The following is a 25,651-nucleotide window of genomic DNA, read 5'->3' on the forward strand; positions in this document are numbered from 1 at the left end:
GACTGGGGAATCTGAGGTTTGTATGAAAGGAGTGAGTAATAAAAAGGAAATTAATAAAAACTGATTCAATAAAAGAAAGAAACAGGTGAATTATACCAAAGTGAGCAATAAACAGTAACGAAAAGAATACAAATTAAACCCATCTGATAATCAATGTTTAATATTAAATATGAATCAATTATCTCTGGAAATAGAAATATAAATAACTGCAAAGAAAGAATGAAATCTCCAGGACCTGATGGTTTTCCCCTCAGGGTATTAAAGGAAACAGGTGGGGAAATTACAGAAACATTAGTCATAGTTTCACAAAGCTCTCTGGACTCGGGAATTGTGCCCTTGGATATGAAAATACCACTCCAATATTTAAGAAAGGAGGAAGAGAGAGAAAAGGAAATGACTGACCTGTCAGTTTAACGTCAGGAGTGGGGAAGTTACTGAAATCTATCACCAGAGACAGAATGATTGAGGACTCGAACAAGTCTGAGCTGATCAAAGAGAGTCAGTGTGGATTTGTGACGGGTGGGTCATGTCTGACTAATCTAGATGAATTTTTTGAAGTCACTAACAGGCTGGACAGGGAGTGTCGATGGACATTGTCTGTGTGGACTTCCAGAAGGCATTTGATAAGATTCAGCACAAGAGATTATTCGCAAAAATAAAAGTGCACAAAATTGAAAGTGACCTTGTGACTTGTGTTGGGAGGTGGGAGACAGAGAGTGGGGATAAAGGGAACGTTCTTTGATTGGTGGGATGTGACAAGTGGTGTTCCCCAGGGATCTGGACTGGGGTCTCAGCTTTTCACCATATTTATCAATAACTTGGATGAAGGAAGAGAGAGTTTTATATCCAAGTTTGCAGATGACACTAAGTTAGGAGACACAGTAAGTTGTGTGGATGGGAGCAGGAAGTTACAAAGGGACAGATTTTGTGAGTGGACAAAACTGTGGCAGATGGAGTTCAGTGTGGGGAAGTGTGAGATCATCCACTTTGTATACAAGAAGGAAACATTGGAGTATTTTCTTAAAGTGAGAGACTGGGAACTGTGGAGGAGCAAAGGGATTTGGGTGTCCATGTACACAAATCACTAAAAGCTAGTGCCCAGATACAAAAAGTAATCACAAAGACTAATGGAATGTTGGCCTTTATCTCGAGGGCTGGAATACAAAGGGGAGGAATTTATGCTTCAGTTCCACAGAGCCTCGGTCAGAGCCCCTCTGGAGTGCATATATCCAGAATATTAAACTCCAGCCCAGTTCTCGGGGTTATTAACATCAGAAACAAACCCCAACTGTCAGAAAGAACGTGGTTCAGTCCTGGATGTGATTAACAGCAGAATCCAACCCCTGCATCACAGGTGAACTCGCTGGTGTCTCAACAGGTGGGATGACTGAGTGAATCCCTTCCCACACACGGAGCAGGTGAACGGCCTCTCCCCAGTGTGAACTCGCTGGTGTGTCAGCAGGTGGGATGAACAAGTGAATCCCTTCTCACATACGGAGCAGGTAAACGGCCTCTCCCCAGTGTGAACTCGCTGGTGTTTCAGCAGGTGGGATGAACAAGTGAATCCCTTCTCACATACGGAGCAGGTGAACGGCCTCTCGTCAGTGTGAACTCGCTGGTGTGTCAGCAAAGTGGATGACTGAGTGAATCCCTTCCCACACACGGAGCAGGTGAACGGCCTCTCCACAGTGTGAACTCGTTCATGTTTCAGCAGATCCCTTGTTCCCTTGAAGCTCTTCTCACAGTCAGAACATTTAAACGGTCTCTTATCAGTGTGAACAAGTTGGTGTGAAATGAGGCTGGATGACTGAGTGAATCCTTTCCCACAAACGGAGCAGGTGAACGGCCTCTCCCCAGTGTGAACTCGCTGGTGTGTCAGCAGGTGGGATGAATGAGCGAATCCCTTCCCACACACGGAGCAGGTGAACGGCCTCTCCCCAGTATGAACTCGCTGGTGAATCAGCAGGTTGGATGACCGAGTGAATCCCTTCCCACACACGGAGCAGGTGAACGGCCTCTCCCCGGTGTGAACTTGCTGGTGTCTCAGCAGATGGGATGAACGAGCGAATCCCTTCCCACACACAGAGCAGGTGAACGGCCTCTCCCCGGTGTGACTGTGTCGATGAGTTTCCAGCCCAGACGGGTATTTGAATCCCTTCCCACAGTCCCCACATTTCCACGGTTTCTCCATGGTCCGGGTGTCCTTGTGTCTCTCCAGGTTGGACGATCAGTTGAAGCCTCGTCCACACACAGAACACGTGGACGGTTTCTCCCCTCTGTGAATGGTGCGATGTTTTTTCAGGCTGTGAAACTGGTTGAAGCTCTTTCCACACTCAGTGCACTGGAACACTCTCACTCGGGTGTGTGTGTCTCGGTGATTTTCCACTCACACTGATGTTTGAAATCTTTTCCCACAGAGAGAACAGACAAACATTTCTCCTTCCACATTCAAAGGCCGATGATATTCAGGACCTGATGAATCGAGGGACTGTCAGATCTTGATGTGATGTTTGGTTTGAGTTTCCGTCTGCAAATCCACCCCTTCTAATCCGCTGTAAAAGGAGTTTACAAAAGTCCTCACTGTAAATACAGGACAGAAATTCAGAACAGAAAATTCTAGTTTCTATGGAACATTCTTCCCGCTCATTCCCACAGACTGTAAATCCCCGTCCCACACACTCTCCCTCCTCCCTGTGCTGAAATCCAAACCCATCGCACCATCTCCATCATTTCTTCCCTCCACTCCCAGTTTCCTCCCTCCCTCTACTCTGGTCGGGTTCAGTTCTCCACTCCCTGGGAGCAGAGTGAGAGGAAAATAAATGAGGCACAGGGACCCTGAAGCCCCGCCCACTCTTTGTTCACAGGCACAGGGACCCTGAAGCCCCGCCCACTCTTTGTTCACAGTCACTGGGACCCTGAAGCCCCGCCCACTCTTTGTTCCCAGTCACAGGGACCATGAAGCCCCGCCCACTCTTTGTTCACAGTCACTGGGACCCTGAAGCCCCGCCCACTCTTTGTTCCCTGTCACTGGGACCCTGAAGCCCCGCCCACTCTTTGTTCACAGTCACAGGGACCCTGAAGCCCCGCCCACTCTTTGTTCCCGGTCACTGGGACCCTGAAGCCCCGCCCACTCTTTGTTCCCGGTCACTGGGACCCTGAAGCCCCGCCCACTCTTTGTTCCTGGTCACTGGGACCCTGAAGCCCCGCCCACTCTTTGTTCCCGGTCACTGGGACCCTGAAGCCCCGCCCACTCTTTGTTCCCGGTCACTGGGACCCTGAAGCCCCGCCCACTCTTTGTTCACAGTCACAGGGACCCTGAAGCCCCGCCCACTCTTTGTTCCCTGTCACTGGGACCCTGAAGCCCCACCCACTCTTTGTTCACCGTCACTGGGACCCTGAAGCCCCGCCCACTCTTTGTTCCCCGTCACTCGGATCCTGAAGCCCCGCCCACTCTTTGTTCCCGGTCACTGGGACCCTGAAGCCCCGCCCACTATTTGTTCACCGTCACTGGGACCCTGAAGCCCCGCCCACTCTTTGTTCACCGTCACTGGGACCCTGAAGCCCCGCCCACTCTTTGTTCACCGTCACTGGGACCCTGAAGTCCCGCCCACTCTTTGTTCACCGTCACTCGGACCCTGAAGCCCCGCCCACTCTTTGTTCACCGTCACTCGGACCCTGAAGCACCGCCCGCTATTTGTTCCCAGTCACTGGGACCCTGAAGCCACGCCCACTCTTTGCTCCCGGTCACTGGGACCCTGAAGCCCCGCCCACTCTTTGTTCCCAGTCACTGGGACCCTGAAGCCCCGCCCACTCTTTGTTCCCAGTCACTGGGACCCTGAAGCCCCGCCCACTCCTTGTTCGCAGTTACAGGGACGCTGAAGCCCCGCCCACACTTTGTTCCCGGTCACAGGGACCCTGAAGCCCCACCCACTCTTTGTTCCCGGTCACATGGACCCTGAAGCCCCGCCCACTCTTTGTTCCTCGTCACTGGGACCGTGAAGCCCCGCCCACTCTTTGTTCCAGGTCACTGGGACAATGAAGCCCCGCCCACTCTTTGTTCCCGGTTACTGGGACACTGAAGCCCCGCCTACTCCTTGTTCCTGGTCACGCGGACCCTGAAGCCCCGCCCACTCTTTGTTCCCAATCACTGCGACCCTGAACCCCCCCGCACTTCGCTTCTGGTCACTGGGACACTGAAGCCCCGCCAACTCTTTGTTTCTGGTCACTCGGACCCTGAAGCCCCGCCCACTCTTTGTTCCTGTTCACTAGGACCCTGAAGCCCCGCCCACTCTTTGTTCCCAGTCACTGGGACCCTGAAGCCCCGCCCACTCATTGTTCCTGGTCACTGGGACCCTGAAGCTCCGCCCACTCATTGTTCCTTTTTTAAAAATTCGTTCACGGGATGTGGGCGTCGCTGGCGAGGCCGGCATTTATTGCCCATCCCTAATTGCCCTCGAGAAGGTGGTGGTGAGCCGCCTTCTTGAACCGCTGCAGTCCGTGTGGTGACGGTTCTCCCACAGTGCTGTTAGGAAGGGAGTTCAAGGATTTTGACCCAGCGACGATGAAGGAACGGCGATATATTTCCAAGTCGGGATGGTGTGTGACTTGGAGGGGAACGTGCAGGTGGTGTCGTTCCCATGTGCCTGCTGCTCTTGTCCTTCCAGGTGGTAGAGGTCGCGGGTTTGGGAGGTGCTGTCGAAGAAGCCTTAGCGAGTTGCTGCAGTGCATCCTGTGGATGGTACACACTGCAGCCACAGTGCGCTGGTGGTGAAGGGAGTGAATGTTTAGGGTGATGGATGGGGTGCCAATCAAGCGGGCTGCTTTATCTTGGATGGTGTCGAGCTTCTTGAGTGTTGTTGGAGCTTCACTCATCCAGGCAAGTGGAGAGTATTCCATCACACTCCTGACTTGTGCCTTGTAGATGGTGGAAAGGCTTTGGGGAGTCAGAAGGTGAGTCACTCGCTGCAGAACACCCAGCGTCTGACCTGCTCTCGTAGCCACAGTATTTATATGGCTGGTCCAGTTCAGTTTCTGGTCAATGGTGACCCCCGGGATATTGATGGTGGGGGATTCGGCGATGGTAATGCCGTTGAATGTCAAGGGGAGGTGGTTAGACTTTCTCTTGTTGGAGATGGTCATTGCCTGGCACTTATCTGGCGCGAATGTTACTTGCCACTGATGAGCCCAAGCCTGGATGTTGTCCAGGTCTTGCTGCATGCGGGCTCGGACTGCTTCATTATCTGATGGGTTGCGAATGGAACTGAACACTGTGCAGTCATCAGCGAACATCCCCATTTCTGACCTTATGATGGAGGGAAGGTCATTGATGAAGCAGCTGAAGATGGTTGGGCCTCGGACACTGCCCTGAGGAACTCCTGCAGCAATGCCCTGGGGCTGAGATGATTGGCCTCCAACAATTACTACCATCTTCCTTTGTGCTAGGTATGACTCCAGCCACTGGAGAGTTTTCCCCCTGATTCCCATGGACTTCAATTTTACTAGGGCTCCTTGGTGCCACACTCGGTCAAATGCTGCCTTGATTCAAGGGCAGTCACTCTCACCTCACCTCTGGAATTCAGCTCTTTTGTCCATGTTTGGACCAAGGCTGTAATGAGGTCTGGAGCCGAGTGGTCCTGGCGGAACCCAAACTGAGCATCGGTGAGCAGGTTATTGGTGAGAAAGTGCCGCTTGATAGCAGTGTCGACAACACCTTCAATCACTTTGCTGATGATTGAGAGTAGACTGATGGGGCGGTAAATGGCCGGATTGGATTTATCCTGCTTTTTGTTGACAGGACATACCTGGGCAATTTTCCACATTGTCGGGTAGATGCCAGTGTTGTCGCTGTACTGGAACAGCTTGGCTAGAGGCGCAGCTAATTCTGGAGCACAAGTCTTCAGCACTAAGGCTGGGATGTTGTCGGGGCCCATAGCCTTTGCTGTGTCCAGTGCACTCAGCCGTTTCTTGATATCACGTGGAGTGAATCGAATTGGCCGAAGACTGACTTCCGTGATGGTGGGGATATCGGGAGGAGGCTGAGATGGATCATCCACTCGGCACTTCTGGCTGAAGATGGTTCCTGGTCACTGGGATCCTGAAGCCCCGCCCACTCATTATTCCCAGTCACGAGGACAGTGATGCCGCGCCCACTCCTTGTTCCTGGTCACTGGGAAACTGAAGCCCCGCCCACTCATTGTTCTTGGTCACTGGGACTCTGAAGCCCCGCCCACTCTTTGTTCCTGGTCACTGGGACCCTGAAGCCCCGCCCACTCATTGTTTCTGGTCACTGTGACACTGAAGCCCCGCCCACTCTTTGTTCCCGGTCACTGGGACCTTGTTCCTGGGATTATAAATAAAATCGTTGGACTATAACTTGGTGTTGTAAAATTGTTTACAATTGTTATCCCCAGTCCATCACCGGCATCTCCACATCCCGGTCACTGGGACCTTGAAGCCCCGCCCACTCATTGTTTCTTGTCACTGTGACACTGAAGCCCCGCCCACACTTTGCTCCAAGGTGGAAGCGCATGCGCCGTGATCCCTGAACTCTAACTAAGATGGCGGCCAGTTCCCCGCTCACCCGGGAGGCTGCCGGTCGGGCCTGTCACCGCGGTGTAAACACGGGGCCTGTGGGCTCTTATTCTGGGCCTGAGGCCTAAACCAGGTGTTTATGAAGCTTCCCTGCCCACCCACAGGTCCAATCATAAGGTCAGAAATGGGGATGTTCGCTGATGACTGCACAGTGTTCAGTTCCATTCGCAACCCCTCAGACAATGAAGCAGTCCGAGCCTGCATGCAGCAAGACCTGGACAACATCCAGGCTTGGGCTGATAAGTGGCAAGTAACATTCGCGCCAGATAAGTGCCAGGCAATGACCATCTCCAACAAGAGAGAGTCCAACCACCTCCCCTTGACATTCAACGGCATTACCATCGCCGAATCCCCCACCATCAACATCCTGGGGGTCACCATTGACCAGAAACTTAACTGGACCAGCCATATAAATAATGTGGCTGCAAGAGCAGGTCAGAGGCTGGGTATTCTGCGGCGAGTGACTCACCTCCTGACTCCCCGAAGCCTTTCCACCATCTACAAGGCACAGCCAGGAGTGTGATGGAATACTCTCCACTTGCCTGGATGAGTGCAGCTCCAACAACACTCAAGAAGCTCGACACCATCCAAGATAAAGCAGCCCGCTTGATTGGCACCCCATCCACCACACTAAACATTCACTCCCTTCACCATCGGCGCACTGTGGCTGCAGTGTGCACCATCCACAGGATGCACTGCAGCAACTCGCCAAGGCTTCTTCGACAGCACCTCCCAAACCCGCGACCTATACCACCGAGAAGGACAAGGGCAGCAGGCGCATGGGAACGACACCACCTGCACGTTCCCCTCCAAGTCACACACCATCCCGACTTGGAAATATATCGCCGTTCCTTCATTGTCGCTGGGTCAAAATCCTGGAACTCCCTTCCTAACACCACTGTGGGAGAACCGTCACCACACGGACTGCAGCGGTTCAAGAAGGCGGCTCACCACCACCTTCTCGAGGGCAATTAGGGATGGGCAATAAATGCCAGCATTGCCAGCGACGCCCACATCCCGTGAACGAATAAAAAAATAAAAAATTCTTCCCCCGCGCCCACCGTCTCCTACCGGATCCCGACCCGCCTGTTCCGCCTCAGTCTGTCTCCACCACTCGCACCGCGCATGCTCAGAGCACAGACCAGTCCCGCGCCTGCGCATTGGGCTCCTGTTGTCACTGATAGGGCACTTTCTGGGCCGCGGGGGATTCTGGGTAATCTCTGCGCCATTCAAGGTCCGAATCGGTGAACAGAAATTTCGTCATCGCATCGAGATTGGGGCCGGAGGGACAATAAACATTAAACAAAATCAATCAATAAATTATACAGAAACCCGAGTGCCCGGGCCCTCAGACAGGGAGCGAAGTTCACCGGTCGCCACTTTTCCTTCTCCACCTCGCACCTCAGGCCCCGCCCAGTCTGGTTCAATTGATCAATGTTTTCCAACTGTGTTTTCCAACTCGAGTTCAGGCCTGTCATTCTGAGAGAAACTTCGAGGCCTCATTTTTTCTTTGTGCTGTGAGGACCGATATCGTTCATCTTGATCTATTTCTAGTTTAATAAGTTTTGCTGAATGTGGCCCAGGCCAAGTGTCAGGATATCGGATCAGGCCCACCATAGAAAATGATTTTGACCCACCTGAGAAAGACAATGTGAACCGGATTATCCTCATCCACTGACCCAGCAACTTCTTCATAAAACACCCCTGAGATAGACAATGTGAACCGGATTATCCTCATCCACTGACCTAGCAACTTCTTCAAAAAACACCCCTGAGACAGACAATGTGAACCGGATTATCCTCATCCGCTGACCCAGCAACTTCTTCAAAAAACCCCTGAGATGGACAATGTGAACCGGATTATCCTCATCCACTGACCCAGCAACTTCTTCAAAAAACCCCTGAGATGGACAATGTGAACCGGATTATCCTCATCCAGTGACCCAGCAACTTCTTCAAAAATTCAAGCATATTTGTAAGACGCGACCTTCTTTTCTGGAAGCTGTGTTGAGTGTCTCTAACGGCCCCTCCTCTTTCCCCGTGATCATAAACAGAATCTCTTAGGATTCCTTCAAGAATCTTCCCTATGGTCGAGGTCTCACTGACGGGCCACTTGTTCCCTGGCTCGGATTTATTCCCTTTTTTGAGAATGGGAACTCAGTGAGTTACCTTCCAATCTCAGGGAACAATCCCTGACTCTATTGAGCTGTTGAAGATCCAGGCATGTGGCTCACAGAGCACCCGTCCCATCTCTTTAAACACCAAACATATCTCAGCTTCTCTAATGGCTGATTTTGTCTCCCTCAATTGTGGGTGATATTTGTCGTCGGTCTCCTGTGAACTCCTGTAAACATATTGATCCGAACTGGGTTAATGGTGTCTAACTCACTCACATCAATAAAACAGGGAATCTGGAAACACACTGCAGGTCCTTCTTTATCTGGAGATCAAATGATTGGTGGACAATTGTACCAGCCCTGAACAGGCTCCTGTGAATTCCTCCCTCCGCTATTTTAATGCAAACTTTAACCCATTTATTTTAAACAGGTTTATTTTAAATGAGTTAACACCCGCCTTAATATCGTAGACGCAGGACTGTAACACAAACAGGTTCAATCTTTGTAAAATAATTCCCAGTCAGTTTTAGACTGGAAACTTAAACCTGCCGTTTCCCTTTCAGTCAGGAACAGATCCCAGTTTTACACCAATCTCTGATTTGACAGCATGTTTCCAGCATTCCCCGTTGTTCTTCCTGTCTCTAAACACAGTTGTAAAGGAGCCTTCTGTTCCGTGCCTGGAGCTCTGGAACATGGAAGAGAGCGGCTGGGACACATTACTCTCACGCCTCAAGATTAACGCACACGGCGACTCTGCTGTCAATGAAGAGAGAGAAGAAAGCCCAAAGTGCCGTTTGCTTCTCAGTGTGGCCCTGGAGGACTGTGTCCGGGCTGAAGTTCCGTTCCCATCGGACGATCCTTCCCCCAGATTGTCCTTTCTGAGCTCCAGTCAGGTGATGCTAAACATTCAGGTGGGAAAGACCAAAATCTACAACAATGTGTTTAAAACAAAGCTGATTTATTTAACATGTATCCAGAATATTAAACTCCAGCCCAGTTATCGGGGTCATTAACATCAGCAGAAACAAACCCCAACTGTCAGAATGAACATGGTTCAGTCCTGGATGTGATTAACAGCAGCAACAACAGCAGAATCCAACCACTGCAGTCACAAATGAACTCGCTGGTGTCTCCGCAGGTGGGATGTCGTTGTGAATCCCATCCCACACATGGAGCAGGTGAACAGCCTCTCCCCAGTGTGAACTCGCTGGTGTGCAGTGAGTTTGGATCACATCCTGAACCTCTTCCCACATTTAGAGCAACTGAAAGGTTTCTCGTCAGTGTGAACTCGCTGGTGTGGAATCAGATCTGCAGAGTTGTTAAAGCTGTTCCCACAGTCAGAGCATTTAAAAGGTCTTTCAGCAGTGTAGAATCTCTGTGTGTCAGTCGGGTGGAGGTCTCAGTGAATCCCTTCCCACACAGAGAGCAGGTGAACGGCCTTTCCCCAGTGTGACTGTGTCGATGAGTTTCCAGCTGTGAGGGGTAATTGAATCCCTTCCCACAGTCCCCACATTTCCACGGTTTCTCCATGGTCCGGGTGTCCTTGTGTCTCTCCAGGTTGGACGATCAGTTGAAGCCTCGTCCACACACAGAACACGTGGACGGTTTCTCCCCGCTGTGAATGGTGCGATGTTTTTTCAGGCTGTGCAACTGGTTAAAGCTCTTTCCACACTCAGTGCATTGGAACACTCTCACTCGGGTGTGTGTGTCTCGGTGATTTTCCACTCACACTGATGTTTGAAATCTGTTCCCCCGGTTTATTAATCCCCGGCCCCCCGGCTCCCGTCCACCTGCATCCGGACCCGCAGCTCCGACTGGCGACAGCGCAGCGTCTCCTCCGCGCCTGCGCGCTGGGCCCCTTTAAACGGGATAGGGCGTATTCACTCCCGCGGGGCGTTATGGGTAGTTCCTGCCGCCATTGACTGTCATTAATTGGAGATTTCACTGATCCGACGGGCGGGATCGGGGCGGAGCGGGAATCAATCCAATGGACAGAAACACAAGAGCCCGCGGCCCAGCGCCACATCGAGCGGTTTCACACCCGAAGGCCCGCTGGGTGATGGAGATCGCCCTCAATGATCAGAATAAAGAGACTGCTCGCTCTCCCCCACCCCAGAAAACTTCATCAAGGGATTTCCAGCTCATCCCCTCACTCATTCTGAAAGGGACAGGCGGGCCCTGTCTCCGTGAGGTTGGCACTTGGGTTTACAGGGCACAATTTCACAGTTTGAAGATGACAAGAAACTGGGAAATGTGGTAAACCAGGTGGAGCATAGTAACAGAGTGAGGGGGACAGAGACAGACCGGTGAAATGGGCAGACACATGGCGGCTTAAATTTAACACAGAGAAGTGTGAAGTGATACAGTTTGGAAGGAATAATGAGGAGAGGCAAAATATAAACTAAATAGTACATTTTACAGGGGGTGCCGGACCAGAGAGACCTGGGGATGTATGTACACAAATCTTTGAAGGTGGCAGGAGAAGTTGAGAAGGCCGTTAAAAAACAGACGGGATCCTGGGCTTTATTAATGGAGGCATAGAGCACAAAAGGTAGGAACATCCGAAAATATGAATTAAGAGCAGGAGTAGGCCATTCGGCCCCTCGAGCCTGCTCTGTCATTTGATAAGATCATGGCTGATCTGATTCTGACCGCAACCCTACTTTCCCGTCTACCTACGATAACATTTGACTCCTTGTAAATCAGGAATCTATCGAACTCAGCCTTAAAAATATTCAATGACCCTGCCTCCACCGCTCTCTGGGGAAGGGATTTCCACAGACTCACGACTCTCAGAGAAAAACATTCTCCTCATCTCCGTCTTAAATGGGAGACCCCTTATTTTTAAACTGTGGCCCCGAGTTCTAGTCTCTCCCACAAGGGGAAACATCGTCTCAGCATCTACCCCTTCTAGTCCCCTCAGGATCTTATCTGTTTCAATGAAATCATCGTTCATTCTTCCAAACTTCAGTGTATACAGGACCAACTTGTCCAACATTTCCTCATGAGATAACCCCCTCATTTACCAGACTCCCCATTGCAGACCCTCAGTGTCCCTCTCACGGGTGAAGAGGGGACATTTACCAGACTCCCCACTATTGACCCTCAGTGTCCCTCTCACTGGCGAAGAGGGGACATTTACCAGACTCCCCACTACAGACCCTCAGTGTCCCTCTCACAGGTGAAGAGGGGACAATTACCAGACTCCCCACTACAGACCCTCAGTGTCCCTCTCACGGGTGAAGAGGGGACATTTACCAGACTCCCCACTACAGATCCTCAGTGTTCCTCTCTCGGGTGAAGAGTGGACATTTACCAGACTTCCCACGACAGACCCTAAGCATCCCTCTCACGGGTGTGGGGGGCGGGGCCTGACTCCGAATGGGAGGCGGGGCCTGACCATGTGTGGGCGGGGGCTGTGTGGGGGCGGGGCCTGTCTGTGTGTGAGGGCGGGGACTGTGGGGGCAGGGCCTGACTGTCTGTATGTGGGTGGGGCCAGACTGTGTGTGAGGGCGGGACCTGACTGTGTTGTGGGGGCGGGGCATGACTCAGGGAGTGGGGGCGGGGCCTGACTATGTGTTGGGCGGGGCCTGGCTCAGTGTGGGGGCGGGGCCTGACAGTGTGTGGGCGGGGCCTGACAATGTTTGGGCGGGGCCTGACTGTGTGTGGAGGGGGCTGTGTGGGGGGCAGGGCCTGTCTGTGTGTGAGGGCGGGGACTGTGGGGGCAGGGTCTGACTGTCTGTATGTGGGTGGGGCCTGACTGTGTGTGAGGGCGGGACCTGACTGTGTTGTGTGGGCGGGGACTGACTGTGTGTGTGGGGGGCGGGGCCTGAAACAGCGAGTGGGCGCGGGGCCTGACTCAGGGAGTGGGGGCGAGGCCTGACTGTGTGGGGGGCGGGGCCTGGCTCAGTGTGGGGGCGGGGCCTGACTGTGTGTGGGCGTGGCCTGACCATGTTTGGGCGGGGCCTGACCATGTTTGGGCGGGGCCTGACTGTGTGTGGATGGGGCGGGCCAGCGGGCTCTGACGTTTCATTGACGGTTGGAACCGTCAATGGGAATCAGGGGGAAAACTCTCCAGTGGCTGGAGTCATACCGAGCACAAAGGAAGATGGTCGTGGTTGTTGGAGGCCAATCATCTCAGCCCCAGGACATTGCTGCAGGAGTTCCTCAGGGCAGTGTCCTAGGTCCAACCATCTTCAGCTGCTTCATCAATGACCTTCCCTCCATCATAAGGTCAGAAATGGGGATGTTCGCTGATGATTGCACAGTGTTCAGTTCCATTCGCAACCCCTCAAATAATGAAGCAGTCCGAGCCCGCATGCAGCAAGACCTGGACAACATCCAGGCTTGGGCTCATAAGTGGCAAGTAATATTCGTGCCAGATAAGTGCCAGGCAATGACCATCTCCAACAAGAGAGAGTCTAACCACCTCCCCCTGACATTCAACGGCATTACCATCGCCGAATCCCCCACCATCAACATCCTGGGGGTCACCATTGACCAGAAACTTAACTGGACCAGCCATATAAATACTGTGGCTACTAGAGCAGGTCAGAGGCTGGGTATTCTGCGGCGAGTGACTCACCTCCTGACTCCCCAAAGCCTTTCCACCATCTACAAGGCACAAGTCAGGAGCGTGATGGAATACTCCCCACTTGCTTGGATGAATGCAGCTCCAACAACACTCAAGAAGCTCGACACCATCCAAGATAAAGCAGCCCGCTTGATTGGCACCCCATCCACCACCCTAAACATTCACTCCCTTCACCACCGGCGCACCGTGGCTGCAGTGTGCACTATCCACAGGATGCACTGCAGCAACTCGCCAAGGCTTCTTCGACAGCACCTCCCAAACCCGCGACCTCTACCACCTAGAAGGACAAGAGCAGCAGGTACATGGGAACAACACCACCTGCACGTTCCCCTCCAAGTCACACACCATCCCGACTTGGAAATATATCGCCGTTCCTTCATCGGAGCTGGGTCAAAATCCTGGAACTCCCTTCCGAACTGCACTGTGGGAGAACCTTCACCACACGGACTGCAGCGGTTCAAGAAGACGGCTCACCACCACCTTCTCAAGGGGCAATTCGGGATGGGCAATAAATGCTGCTCTCTCCAGCGACGCCCACATCCCGTGAACGAATAAAAAAAACCGCCCCTGCTCCCCCGCGCGGGAGACCCCGCCCTTTCCCTATCCCCGGAGCTCAGCGCGCAGGCGCGGGAGAGGCTCTGAGCGGTCCACAGACGGAGTCGGAGGTCTGAAGACGGTCGGCGAGCGCCCGGTCCGGAGATTCATAAACCGGAGGGAGGCCCTGCCGTCGGTCGTTTAAAGATGGAGTGCGGCCGCAGGGAACGAAAAGGATCCTCTGGTCCCGCGTGTCTTCAGCCGGGCGGCAGCTGAAGGCTTCTCCCCGGGGACAGGCCCGGGTTACCGGGGAAACCGGCCGCCATCTTGGTACAGGAGGAGGGAGCGTCACGGCGCATGCGCGGCCATTTTGGTACAGGAAGACCGAGTCCAGGACCAGGCAAATGTGAGAGACTGAGGGTGAATCGTGGGGAGTCTGGTAAATGTCCCCTCTTCACCCGTGAGAGGGACACTGAGGGTCAATAGTGGGGAGTCTGGTAAATGTCCCCTCTTCACCCGTGAGAGGGACACTGAGGGTCAATAGTGGGGAGTCTGGTAAATGTCCCCTCTTCACCCCTGAGAGGGACACTGAGGGTCAATAGTGGGGAGTCTGGTAAATGTCCCCTCTTCACCCGTGAGAGGGACACTGAGGGTCTATAGTGGGGAGTCTGGTAAATGTCCCCTCTTCATCCTGGAGAGGGACACTGAGGGTCTATAATGGGGAGTCTGGTAAATGTCCCCTCTTCACCCCTGAGAGGGACACTGAGGGTCAAGAGTGGGGAGTCTGGGAAATGTCCCCTCTTCACCCGTGAGAGGGACACTGATGGTTAATAGTGGGGAGTCTGGTAAATGTCCCCTCTTCACCCCTGAGAGGGACACTGAGGGTCAATAGTGGGGAGTCTGGTAAATGTCCCCTCTTCACCCGTGAGAGGGACACTGAGGGTCAATAGTGGGGAGTCTGGTAAATGTCCCCTCTTCACCCGTGAGAGGGACACTGAGGGTCTATAGTGGGGGGTCTGGTAAATGTCCCCTCTTCACCTGTGAGAGGGACACTGAGGGTCTATCGTGGGGAGTCTGGTAAATGTCCCCTCTTCACCCGTGAGAGGGACACTGAGGGTCAATAGTGGGGAGTCTGGTAAATGTCCCCTCTTCAGCCATGAGAGGGACACTGAGGGTCAATAGTGGCGAGTCTGGTAAATGTCCCCTCTTCACCCGTGAGAGGGACACTGAGGGTTTTTAGTGGGGAGTCTGGTAAATGTCCCCTCTTCACCCGTGAGAGGGACACTGAGGGTTTTTAGTGGGGAGTCTGGTAAATGTCCCCTCTTCACCCGTGAGAGGGACACTGAGGGTTTTTAGTGGGGAGTCTGGTAAATGTCCCCTCTTCACCCGTGAGAGGGACACTGAGGGTTTTTAGTGGGGAGTCTGGTAAATGTCCCCTCTTCACCCGTGAGAGGGACACTGAGGGTTTTTAGTGGGGAGTCTGGTAAATGTCCCCTCTTCCCCTGTCGCAGGGGTCAGTGTGAGGAGAGTGATGTTGAGGTGGGGAGAATCATAGAAATTTATGAGGCGAACGAGGCCAATCGGCCCATCTTGTCCGTGCCATTTGAAAAAGAGCTATCCAGCCTAATCCCACTTTCCAGCTCTTGGTCCATCGCCCTGTAGGTGACGGCACTTCAAGTGCATATCCTGGTTCCCTTTAAATGTGATGAAGGTTGCTGCCTCGTCCACCCTTTCAGGTGTGGAGTTCCAGACCCCCACCACCCTCTGGATGAAAAAAAAATTCAAGTTCCCTCTAATCCTTCTGCCAATACTTTAAATCAATGCCCACTGGTCACTGACCCCTCTGCCAAGGAAAGTAGGTCCTTCCTATTCACTCCATCTTGCCCCTCATAATTTTATACACCTCAATTAAATCTCCCCTCAGCCTCTTCTGTTCCAAAGAAAACAACCCCAGCCTATCCAATCTTTCCTCATAGCTAAAATTCTCCAGCCCTGGCAATATCTTTGTAAATCTCCACTGTACCCTCCCGAGTGCAATCACATCTTTCCTGTAATATGGTGACCAGAACTGTATGCAGTACTCTAGCTGGAGCCTAACTATTGTTTTATACAGTTCGAGCATAACCTTTCTGCTCTTATATTCTATGCCTCGGCTAATTAAGGAAAGTATCCTGTCTCCCTTTTTAACCAACTTATCTACCTGTCCTGCTAACTTCGGGGATTTGTGGACATGCACTCCAAGGTCTCTTTGTTCCTCGATACTTCTCAGTATCCTTCCATTTACTGTATACTTTTTCTTTTTTTTATTCGTTCATGGGATGTGGGCCTCACTGGCAAGGCCAGCATTTATTGCCCATCCCTAATTGCCCTTGAGAAGGTGGTGGCGAGCCGCCTTCTTGAGCCGCTGCAGTCTGTGTGTTGAATGTTCTCCCACGGTGCTATTCGGTAGAGAGTTCAGGGATTTTAACCGAGCGACGATGGAGGAATGGCGATATATTTCCAAGTCGGGATGGTGTGTGACTTGGAGGGGAATGTCAGGTGGTGGTGTTCCCATGTGCCTGCTGCCCTTGTTCTTCTCGGTGGTAGAGGTCACGGGTTTGGGAGATGCTGTCGAAGAAGCCTTGGTGAGTTGCTGCAGTGCATCCTGTGGATGGGACACACTGCAGCCACTGTGCGCCGGTGGTGAAGGGAGTGACTGTTCAGGGTGGTGGATGGGGTGCCAATCAAGCGGGCTGCTTTGTCCTGCATGGTGTCAAGTTTCTTGAGTGTTGTTGGAGCTGCACTCATCCAGGCAAGTGGAGAGTATTCCATCACACTCCTGACTTGTGCCTTGCAGATGGTGGAAAGACTTTGGGGAATCAGGAGGTGAGTCACTCGCCACGGAATACCCAGCGTCTGACCTGCTCTTGTACCCATAGTATTTACGTGGCTGGTCCAGTTAAGTTTCTGGTCAATGGTGAGGGATACAGCGATGGTAATGCCGTTGAATGTCAAGGGGACATGGTCATTGCTTGACACTTGTCTGGCGCAAATGTTACTTGCCACTTATCAGCCCAAGCCTGGATGTTGTCCAGGTCTTGCTGCATGCGGGCACGGACTTCTTCATTGTCTGAGGGGTTGCGAATGGAACCGAGCTCTGTGCAATCATTAGTGAACGTCCCCATTTCTGACCTTATGATGGACGGAAGGTTATTGATGAAGCAGCTGAAGATGGTTGGGCCTCGGACACTGCCCTGAGGAACTCCTGCAGCAATGTCCTGGGGTTGAGATGATTGGCCTCCAACAACCACTACCATCTTCCTTTGTGCGAGGTATGACTCCAGCCACTGGAGAGTCTTCCCCCTGATTCCCAATGACTTCAATTTTACGAGGGCTCCTTGGTGCTGCACTCTTGTCAAATGCTGCCTTGATGTCAAGGGCAGTCACTCTCACCTCACCTCTGAAATTCAGCTCTTTTGTCCATGTTTGCACCATCGCTGTAATGAGGTCTGGAGCCGAGTTGTCCTGGCGGAACACAAACTGAGAATTGGTGAGTAAGTGCCGCTTGATAGCACTGTCGACGACACCTTCCATCACTTTGCTGATGATTGAGAGTAGACTGATGGGGCGGTAATTGGCCGGATTCGATTTGTCCTGCTTTTTGTGGACAGGACATATCTGGGCAATTTTCCACATTGTCGGGTAGATGCCAGTGTTGTAGCTGTACTGGAACAGTTTGGCTCGAGGCGCAGCTAGTTCTGGAGCACAAGTCTTCAGCACTACAGCAGGGATGTTGTCAGGGGCTTTGTGCATTCAGCCGTTTCTTGATATCACGTGGAGTGAATCGAATTGGCTGAAGACTGGCTTCTGTGATAGTGCGGATAGCGGGAGGAGGCCAAGATGGATCATCCACTCGGCACTTCTGGCTGAAGATGGTTGCAAACGCTTCAGCCTTGTCTTTTGCACTCATATGCTGGACTCTGCCATCATTGAGGATGGGGATGTTCATGGAGCCTCCTCCTCCCGTGAGTTGTTTAATTGTCTACCACCATTCACGACTGGATGTGACTGGACTGCAGAGCTTTGATCTGATCCGTTGGTTGTGGAATCGTTTAGCTCTGTCTATAGCATGTTGTTTCCACTGTTTAGCATGCATGTCGTCCTGTGTTGTAGCTTCACCAGGTTGGCACCTCATTTTTAGGTACACCTGGTGCTGCTCCTGGCATGCTCTTCTACACTCCTCATTGAACCAGGGTTGATCCCCTGGCTTGTTGGTAATGGTAGAGTGACAGAAGACAGAGCTGGCTAAAGTGAACTGGGAACTTCGGTTCAGGGATATGTCAGTCGAGATGCAGTGTCAGACATTTAATGGGATATTTCATAACACTCAGCAAAGATACATTCCAGTGAGAAAGAAAGATTCGAGGGGAAGGACGTACCATCCTTTGCCAACTAAGGATGTTAAAGATAGTATCAAATTGAAAGAAAAAACATACAATTCCACAAAGATTAGTGACAGGTCAGAAGATTGGTCAAAATATAAAAAACAGCAAAGAATGACGAAAAGAATAATGAGGGAGAGATTTGAGTACCGGAGAAAGCGAGCTAGAAATACAATAACAGATAGTAAGAGTTTCTACAGGTATTTAAAAAGAAGAGTAAGTAAAGTGAGTGTTGGTCCTCCAGAGAGTGAGTCTGGGGAATTAATAATGGAGAATAAGGAAATGGTGGATGAATTGAACAGATATTTTGCATCCGTCATCACTGTAGAGGATACAAATAACATGCCAGAAATAATTGTGGATCAAGAGGTGAAAGGGAGGGAGGAACTTAAAACATTTACAATCACCAGGGAAAGGGTTTTGAAAAAAATATTAGATCTAAAAGGTGACAAGTTCCCAGGTCCTGACGGACTTCATCCGAGGGTCTTAAAAGAAGTGGCTGCAGAGATAGTCGATGCATTGGTATTAATTTTCCAAAATTCCCCAGGTTCTGGAAGGGTCCCATCAGATTGGAAAATAGCGAATATAACTCCTCTATTCAAGAAAGGAGGGAGACAGAAAGCCGGAAACTACAGGCCAGTTAGCTTAACATCTGTCATGGGGAAAATGCGAGAATCTATTATTAAGGAGGTTCTAGCAGGGCACTTAGAAAATCTCAATGCAATCAGGCAGAGGCAACACGGCTTTGTGAAAGGGAAATCGTGTTTGAATAATTTATTAGAGTTCTTTGAGGAAGTAACAAGCAACGTGGATAAAGGGGACCCTGTGGATGTGGTGTACTTGGATATCCAGAAGGCTTTTGACAAGGTGCCACATCAAAGGTGACGACACAAAATAAGAACTCATGATGTAGGGGGTGACGTATTTGCATGGATAAAGGATTGGTTAGCGAACAGGAAACAGAGAGTCGGCATAAATGGGTCATTTTCAGGTTGGCAAAATGTAACAAGTGGAGTGCCACAGGGATCCGTGCTTGGGCCTCAACTATTTACAATCTATATCAATGACTTGGATGAAGGGACCAAATGTATTGTTGCTAAATTTGCTAATGAGACAAAGGTCGTTCGGAAAGTAAGTTGTGAAGAGGACATAAGGAGTTCATAAAGGGTCATAGATAGGTTAAGTGAGTGAGCAAAAATTTGGCAGATGGAGTATAATGTGGGAAAATGTGAACTTGTCCACTTCGGCAAGAGGAATAGAAAAGCAGTATATTATTTAAATGGAGAGAGATTGCAGAACTCTGAAGTACAGAGGGATCTGGGTATCGTAGTACATGAATCACAGAACGTTAGTGTGTAGGTACAAGAAGTGATTAGGAAGGCAAATGGAATGTTCTCATTTACTACAAGGGGAATGGAATATAAAAGTGGAAATGTTTTACTACAGTTGTTCAGGGCATTGGTGAGACCACATCTGGAATACTGTGTGCAGTTTTGGTCTCCTTATTTAAGAAAGGACATAATTGCTTTGGAGGCGGTTCAGAGAAGGTTCACTCGACTGATTCCTGGGATGAGGGGGTTATCTTATGAGGAAAGGTTGGACAAGTTGGGCCTGTATACATTGGAGTTTAGAAGGATGAGAGGTGATCTTATTGAAACACATAAGATCCTGAGGGGAATAGAAGGGATAGATGCTGAGAGGATGTTTCCCCTTGTGGGAGAGACTAGAACTAGGGGCCACAGTTTAAAAATAAGGGGTCTCCCATTTAAGACGGAGATGAGGAGAAATTTTTTTCCCTGAAGGTCGTGAGTCTGTGGAACTCCCTTCCCCAGAGAGCGGGGGAGGCAGGGTCATTGAATATTTTTAAGGCCGAGTTAGATAGATTCCTGATTATCAAGGGAGTCAAATGTTATAGTAGGTAGATGGGAAAGTAGGGTTGATGTCACAATCAGATCAGCCATGATCTTATCAAATGACAGATCAGGCTCGAGGGGCCGAATGGCCTACTCCTGCTCTTAATTCGTATGTTTATACGAGTGAGGAATATGAACACCATGAGGTTACAGATTGTGTTGGATTCCAATTCTGCTGCTGCTGATGGCCCACAGCGTCTCACGGATGCCCAGTTTTGAGCTGCTCGATCTGTTCTGAATCTATCCCATTTAGCACGATGGCAGTGCCACACAACACGTTGGATGGTGTCCTCAGTGTGAAGACAGGACTTGGCTCCACAAGGACTGTGCGGTAGTCACTCCTACCAATACCGTCATGGACAGATGCTTGCCTTGTTTGCCCTCCCCAATTGCATTACCTCACACTTCTCTGGATTGAATTCTATTTGCCACTTTTCTGCCCACCTGACCAGTCCATTGATATCTTCCTGCAGTCAACAGCTTTCCTCCTCACTACCAACCACACGGCCAATTTATGTATCATCTGCAAACTTCTTGATCAAGTCCTCCACATTCAAGTGCAAATCATTAATATATACCACAAAAAGCAAGGGACCAATAGTGAGCCTTGAGGAACCCCACTGGAAACAGCCTTCCAGTTGCAAAAACATCCATCAACCATCACCCTTTGCTTCCTGCCACTGAGCCAATTTTGGATCCGACTGGCCACTTTCCCTTTGATCCCAAGGGATTTTACTTTTTTGACCAGTCTGCCATGTGGGACCTTGTCAAAAGACTTGCTAAAATCCATGTATACTGCATCAAACGCGTTGCCCTCATCGACCCTCCTCGTTACCTCCTCATAAGAGTCAATCAAGTTAGTCGGACACGACATTCCCTGAACAAATCCATGCTGACTGTCCTTGATTAATCCGTGCCTTTCTAAATGACGATTAATATTGTCCCTCAGAATTGTTTCCAATCATTTGCCCACCACCGAGGTTCGGCTGACTGGCCTGTAATTACTCAGTCTATCCCTTTCTCCCTTTTTAAACAATGGTACACTGTCTTGAAAAGAAAGCTGATTTATTTGAGACTGATACAGAATATTAAACTCCAGCCCAGTTATAGGGGTTATTATCAGAAACAAACCCCAACTGTCAGAATGAACATGGTTCAGTCCTGGATGTGATTAACAGCAGAATCCAACCCCTGTGGTAACATGTGAACTCGCTGGTGTGACTGCAGGTTGGATGACTGAGTGAATCCCTTCCCACACCCTGAGCAGGTGAACGGTCTCTCCCCAGTGTGAACTCGATGGTGAATCAGCAGGTTGTATGACTTAATGAATCCCTTCTCACACTCTGAGCAGGTGAACGGTCTCTCCCCATTGTGAGTGCGTTGGTGTGTCAGCAGTCCGTTTGTGCTTTTAAAGCTCTTCCCACAGTCAGAACATTTAAAAGGTCTCTTATCAGTGTGAACAGGTTGGTGTTCAATGAGACTGGATGAACATGTGAATCCCTTCCCACACTCTGAGCAGGTGAATGGCCTCTCCCCAGTGTGAACTCGCTGGTGAATCAGCAGGGCGGATGACTGAGTGAATCCCTTCCCACACTCTGCGCAGGTGAACGGCCTCTCCCCAGTGTGAACTCGCTGGTGAATCAGCAGGGCGGATGACCGAGTGAATCCTTTCCCACATGCGGAGCAGGTAAACGGCCTCTCCCCAGTGTGAGTACGTTGGTGTCTCAGGAGAGCATTCCTGCTTTTAAACCTCTTCTCACAGTCAGAACATTTTAAAGGTCTCTTATCACTGTGAACAAGTTGGTGTTCAATGAGACTGGATGAACAAGTGAATCCTTTCCCACACCCGGAGCAGGTGAACGGCCTCTCCCCAGTGTGAACTCGCTGGTGCCTCAGCCGGTCGGCTGAATGAGCAAATCCCTTCCCACACTCTGCGCAGGTGAACGGCCTCTCCCTAGTGTGAATTCGCTGGTGTCTCAGCAGCGTGGATGACTGAGTGAATCCCATCCCACACACGGAGCAGATAATCGGTCTCTCCCCAGTGTGAGTACGTTGGTGTCTCAGTAGAGCATTCCTGCTTTTAAACCTCTTCTCACAGTCAGAACATTTAAAATTTCTCTTATCACTGTGAACAAGTTGGTGTGAAATGAGGCTGGATGAACAAGTGAAACCTTTCCCACACACGGAGCAGGTGAACGGCCTCTCCCCAGTGTGAACTCGCTGGTGTTTCAGCAGGGTGGATGACTGAGTGAATCCCTTCCCATATGAGGAGCAGATAAACGGCCTCTCCCCAGTGTGACTGCGTCGATGAGTTTCCAGCTGGGATGGGTAATTGAATCCCTTCCCACAGTCCCCACATTTCCATGGTTTCTCCGTGGTCTGGGTGTCCTTGTGTTTCTCCAGGTTGGACGATCAGTTGAAGCCTCGTCCACACACAGAACACGTGGACGGTTTCTCCCCGCTGTAAATGGTGCGATGTTTTTTCAGGCTGTGCAACTGGTTACAGCTCTTTCCACACTCAGTGCACTGGAACACTCTCACTCGGGTGTGTGTGACTCAGTGATTTTCCAGTCACACTGATGTTTGAAATCTTTTCCCACAGACAGAACAGACAAACATTTCTCCTTCCACATTCAAAGGCCGATGATATTCAGGTCCTGATGAATCGAGTGACTCGGTCAGATTGACTTGAGGTTTGGTTTGATTTTCCCGTCTGTGAATCCTCACCTTCCAATCCCCTGTAAAAGGAGCTTACAAAAGTCCTCACTGTAAATACAGGATAGAAATTCAGAACAGACAATTCTAGTTTCGACAGAATATTCTTCCCGCTCATTCCCCCAGACTGTAAATCCCCGTCCCACACACTCTCCCTCCTCCCTGTGCTGAAATCCAAACCCATCGCACCATCCCCAACATATTTCATTCCATCTGAGTTTTCTCTCCCTCCCTCTGAAGGTGTTGACTCTGACTGGGTTCAGTTCTGCACTCACTGGTTCCCCTCTCTCCCTCCCCGTGAAGTTCTCTCCCCCTCTTCCACAACATCTCCCAATTTTGGTGATGGGCTCTCCTTGATCCATCTCCATTTTTCCTTCTTATATTCACTGACACACCCCGATTTCTCTATCAAAGAGACGCTCTCTGACCAGTTACCATTCCAACTTCCTTTACAGACGTTCCCTGATCCGTCGTCATTTGGGTCTGGGGGGAGGGGTTTGGGGGGATAATGTTCACTGTTTTATATTGGGGTCTGGGGGGGATAATGTTCACTGTTTTATATTGGGGTCTGGGGGGGATAATGTTCAATGTTTTATATTGGGGTCTGGGGGGATAATGTTCACTGTTTTATATTGGGGTCTGGGGGGGATAATGTTCACTGTTTAATATTGGGGTCTGGGGGGGATAATGTTCACTGTTTAATATTGGGGTCTGAGGGGGGATAATGTTCACTGTTTAATATTGGGGTCTGGGGGGGATAATGTTCACTGTTTTATATTGGGGTCTGGGGGGATAATGTTCATTGTTTTATATTGGGGTCTGGGGGGGATAATGTTCACTGTTTTATATTGGGGTCTGGGGGGGATAATGTTCACTGTTTTATATTGGGGTCTGGGGGGATAATGTTCACTGTTTTATATTGGGGTCTGGGGGGGATAATGTTCACTGTTTTATATTGGGGTTTGGGGGGGATAATGTTCACTGTTTTATATTGGGGTCTGGGGGGGATAATGTTCACTGTTTTATATTGGGGTCTGGGGGGATAATGTTCATTGTTTTATATTGGCGTCTGGGGGGATAATGTTCATTGTTTTATATTGGGGTCTGGGGGGGATAATGTTCACTGTTTTATATTGGGGTCTGGGGGGGATAATGTTCACTGTTTTATATTGGGGTCTGTGGGGCATTCGGTGTTCACTGAAGTCTGCGTCTCCTGCGCCTGCTCAGCTCACACTGTCCAACAATGGGCCTCTCCCACCCGTCAGCTCACACTGTCCAACAATGGGCCTCTCCCACCCCTCAGCTCACACTGTCCAACAATGGGCCTCTCCCACCCCTCAGCTCACCCTGTCCATCAATGGGCCTCTCCCACTCCTCAGCTCACACTGTCCAACAATGGGCCTCTCCCACCCCTCAGCTCACACTGTCCAACAATGGGCCTCTCCCACCCCTCAGCTCACACTGTCCAACAATGGTCCTCTCCCACCCCTCAGCTCACACTGTCCAACAATGGGCCTCTCCCACCCCTCAGCTCACACTGTCCAACAATGGGCCTCTCCCACCCCTCAGCTCACACTGTCCAACAATGGGCCTCTCCCACCCCTCAGCTCACACTGTCTGACAATGGGCCTCTCCCACCTCTCTCTGTGTGGCTTTAAACAGATGGAACCCTGTGGGGTGGATCAAACATTTCAACATTTGTTCGTGAAATGGATGAATTCAGGACAGACAGCAGGGATTATTTGAGGAAATAACACAGTGTGGTGATAAAGGGAATGCAGTGGGTGTTGTGTGGATGGATTGTCTAAAGGTGTTTGAGAAGGTGCCGCACAGGAGGCTTGTTGATAAAATTAAGGCTCACGGAATTGAAGGGAGTGGGGCAGCGTGGACAGGAAGTTGGGGAAAGGGCAGAAAACAGAGAGTCGTGGATAATGGATATTGTTCAGACTGGAGGGATGTAAACAGTGGTGTCCCCCAGGGTCAGTGTTGGGACCATTGCTCTTCTCAATACAGGGAAATGATCTGGGCTCGGGAATTTCGGGCACAAGATGAAAATCTCCAGATAATTCAAATGCCACCAAGATAGGGAGTGTGGGGAACTGTGAAGAGGACTGGAAGTGACTTCAGTGTCACGGACACTGGATAATAAATTGGACAGATAGATGGCAGATGAAATTTAATGCAGAGAAATGTGAAGTGATAGATTTTGGGAAGAAGAATAGGGAGAGGAAAAGTGAGAGGCTCCGTTGATGAAGCTGTTCAGAAACTATATCCCAGATTTTAATAAATAGGGGTGAATAGCGTTAATCATTGGTTATTGATTGCTGCACACTGTCCCAAACACTCCCAGGGCAGGTACAGCACGGATTAGACACAGAGTAAAGCTCCCTCGACACTGTCCCAAACACTCCCAGGGCAGGGACAGCACAGGTTAGATCCAGAGTAAAGCTCCCTCGACACTGTCCCATCAAACACTCCCAGGGCAGGTACAGCACGGGTGAGATACAGAGCAAAGCTCACTCCACACTGTCCCATCAAACACTCCCAGGGCAGGAACAGCACAGTTTAGATACAGGGTAAAGCTCCCTCGACACTGTCCCATCAAACACTCCCGGGGCAGGTCCAGCACGGGTGAGATCGAGTGTAAAGTTCCCTCTGCACTGTCCCATCAAACACTCCCAGGGCAGGTACAATAAGGTGAGATAGAGTGTAAAGTTCCCTCTGCACTGTTCCATCAAACACTCCCAGGGCAGGGACAGCATGGGT

General features: G+C 50.7%; 1 protein-coding gene across 1 annotated transcript; it reads right to left on the bottom strand.

Moving 5' to 3' along the window:
• Positions 1-498: 498 nt before the first annotated feature.
• Positions 499-22,255, bottom strand: LOC137315820 (zinc finger protein 229-like). Its single transcript, XM_067980298.1, has 2 exons — positions 21,374-22,255; positions 499-2,110 (listed from the first exon to the last, which is right to left on the bottom strand). Exons 1-2 carry the CDS (start codon positions 22,175-22,177, stop codon positions 1,349-1,351), a joined length of 1,566 nt encoding a protein of 521 aa, XP_067836399.1. The 5' UTR covers positions 22,178-22,255; the 3' UTR covers positions 499-1,348.
• Between the last annotated feature and the right edge of the window lie 3,396 nt (positions 22,256-25,651).

The sequence above is a fragment of the Heptranchias perlo genome, unplaced genomic scaffold, assembly GCF_035084215.1.
Source record: "Heptranchias perlo isolate sHepPer1 unplaced genomic scaffold, sHepPer1.hap1 HAP1_SCAFFOLD_56, whole genome shotgun sequence".
Taxonomy (NCBI): domain Eukaryota; kingdom Metazoa; phylum Chordata; class Chondrichthyes; order Hexanchiformes; family Hexanchidae; genus Heptranchias; species Heptranchias perlo.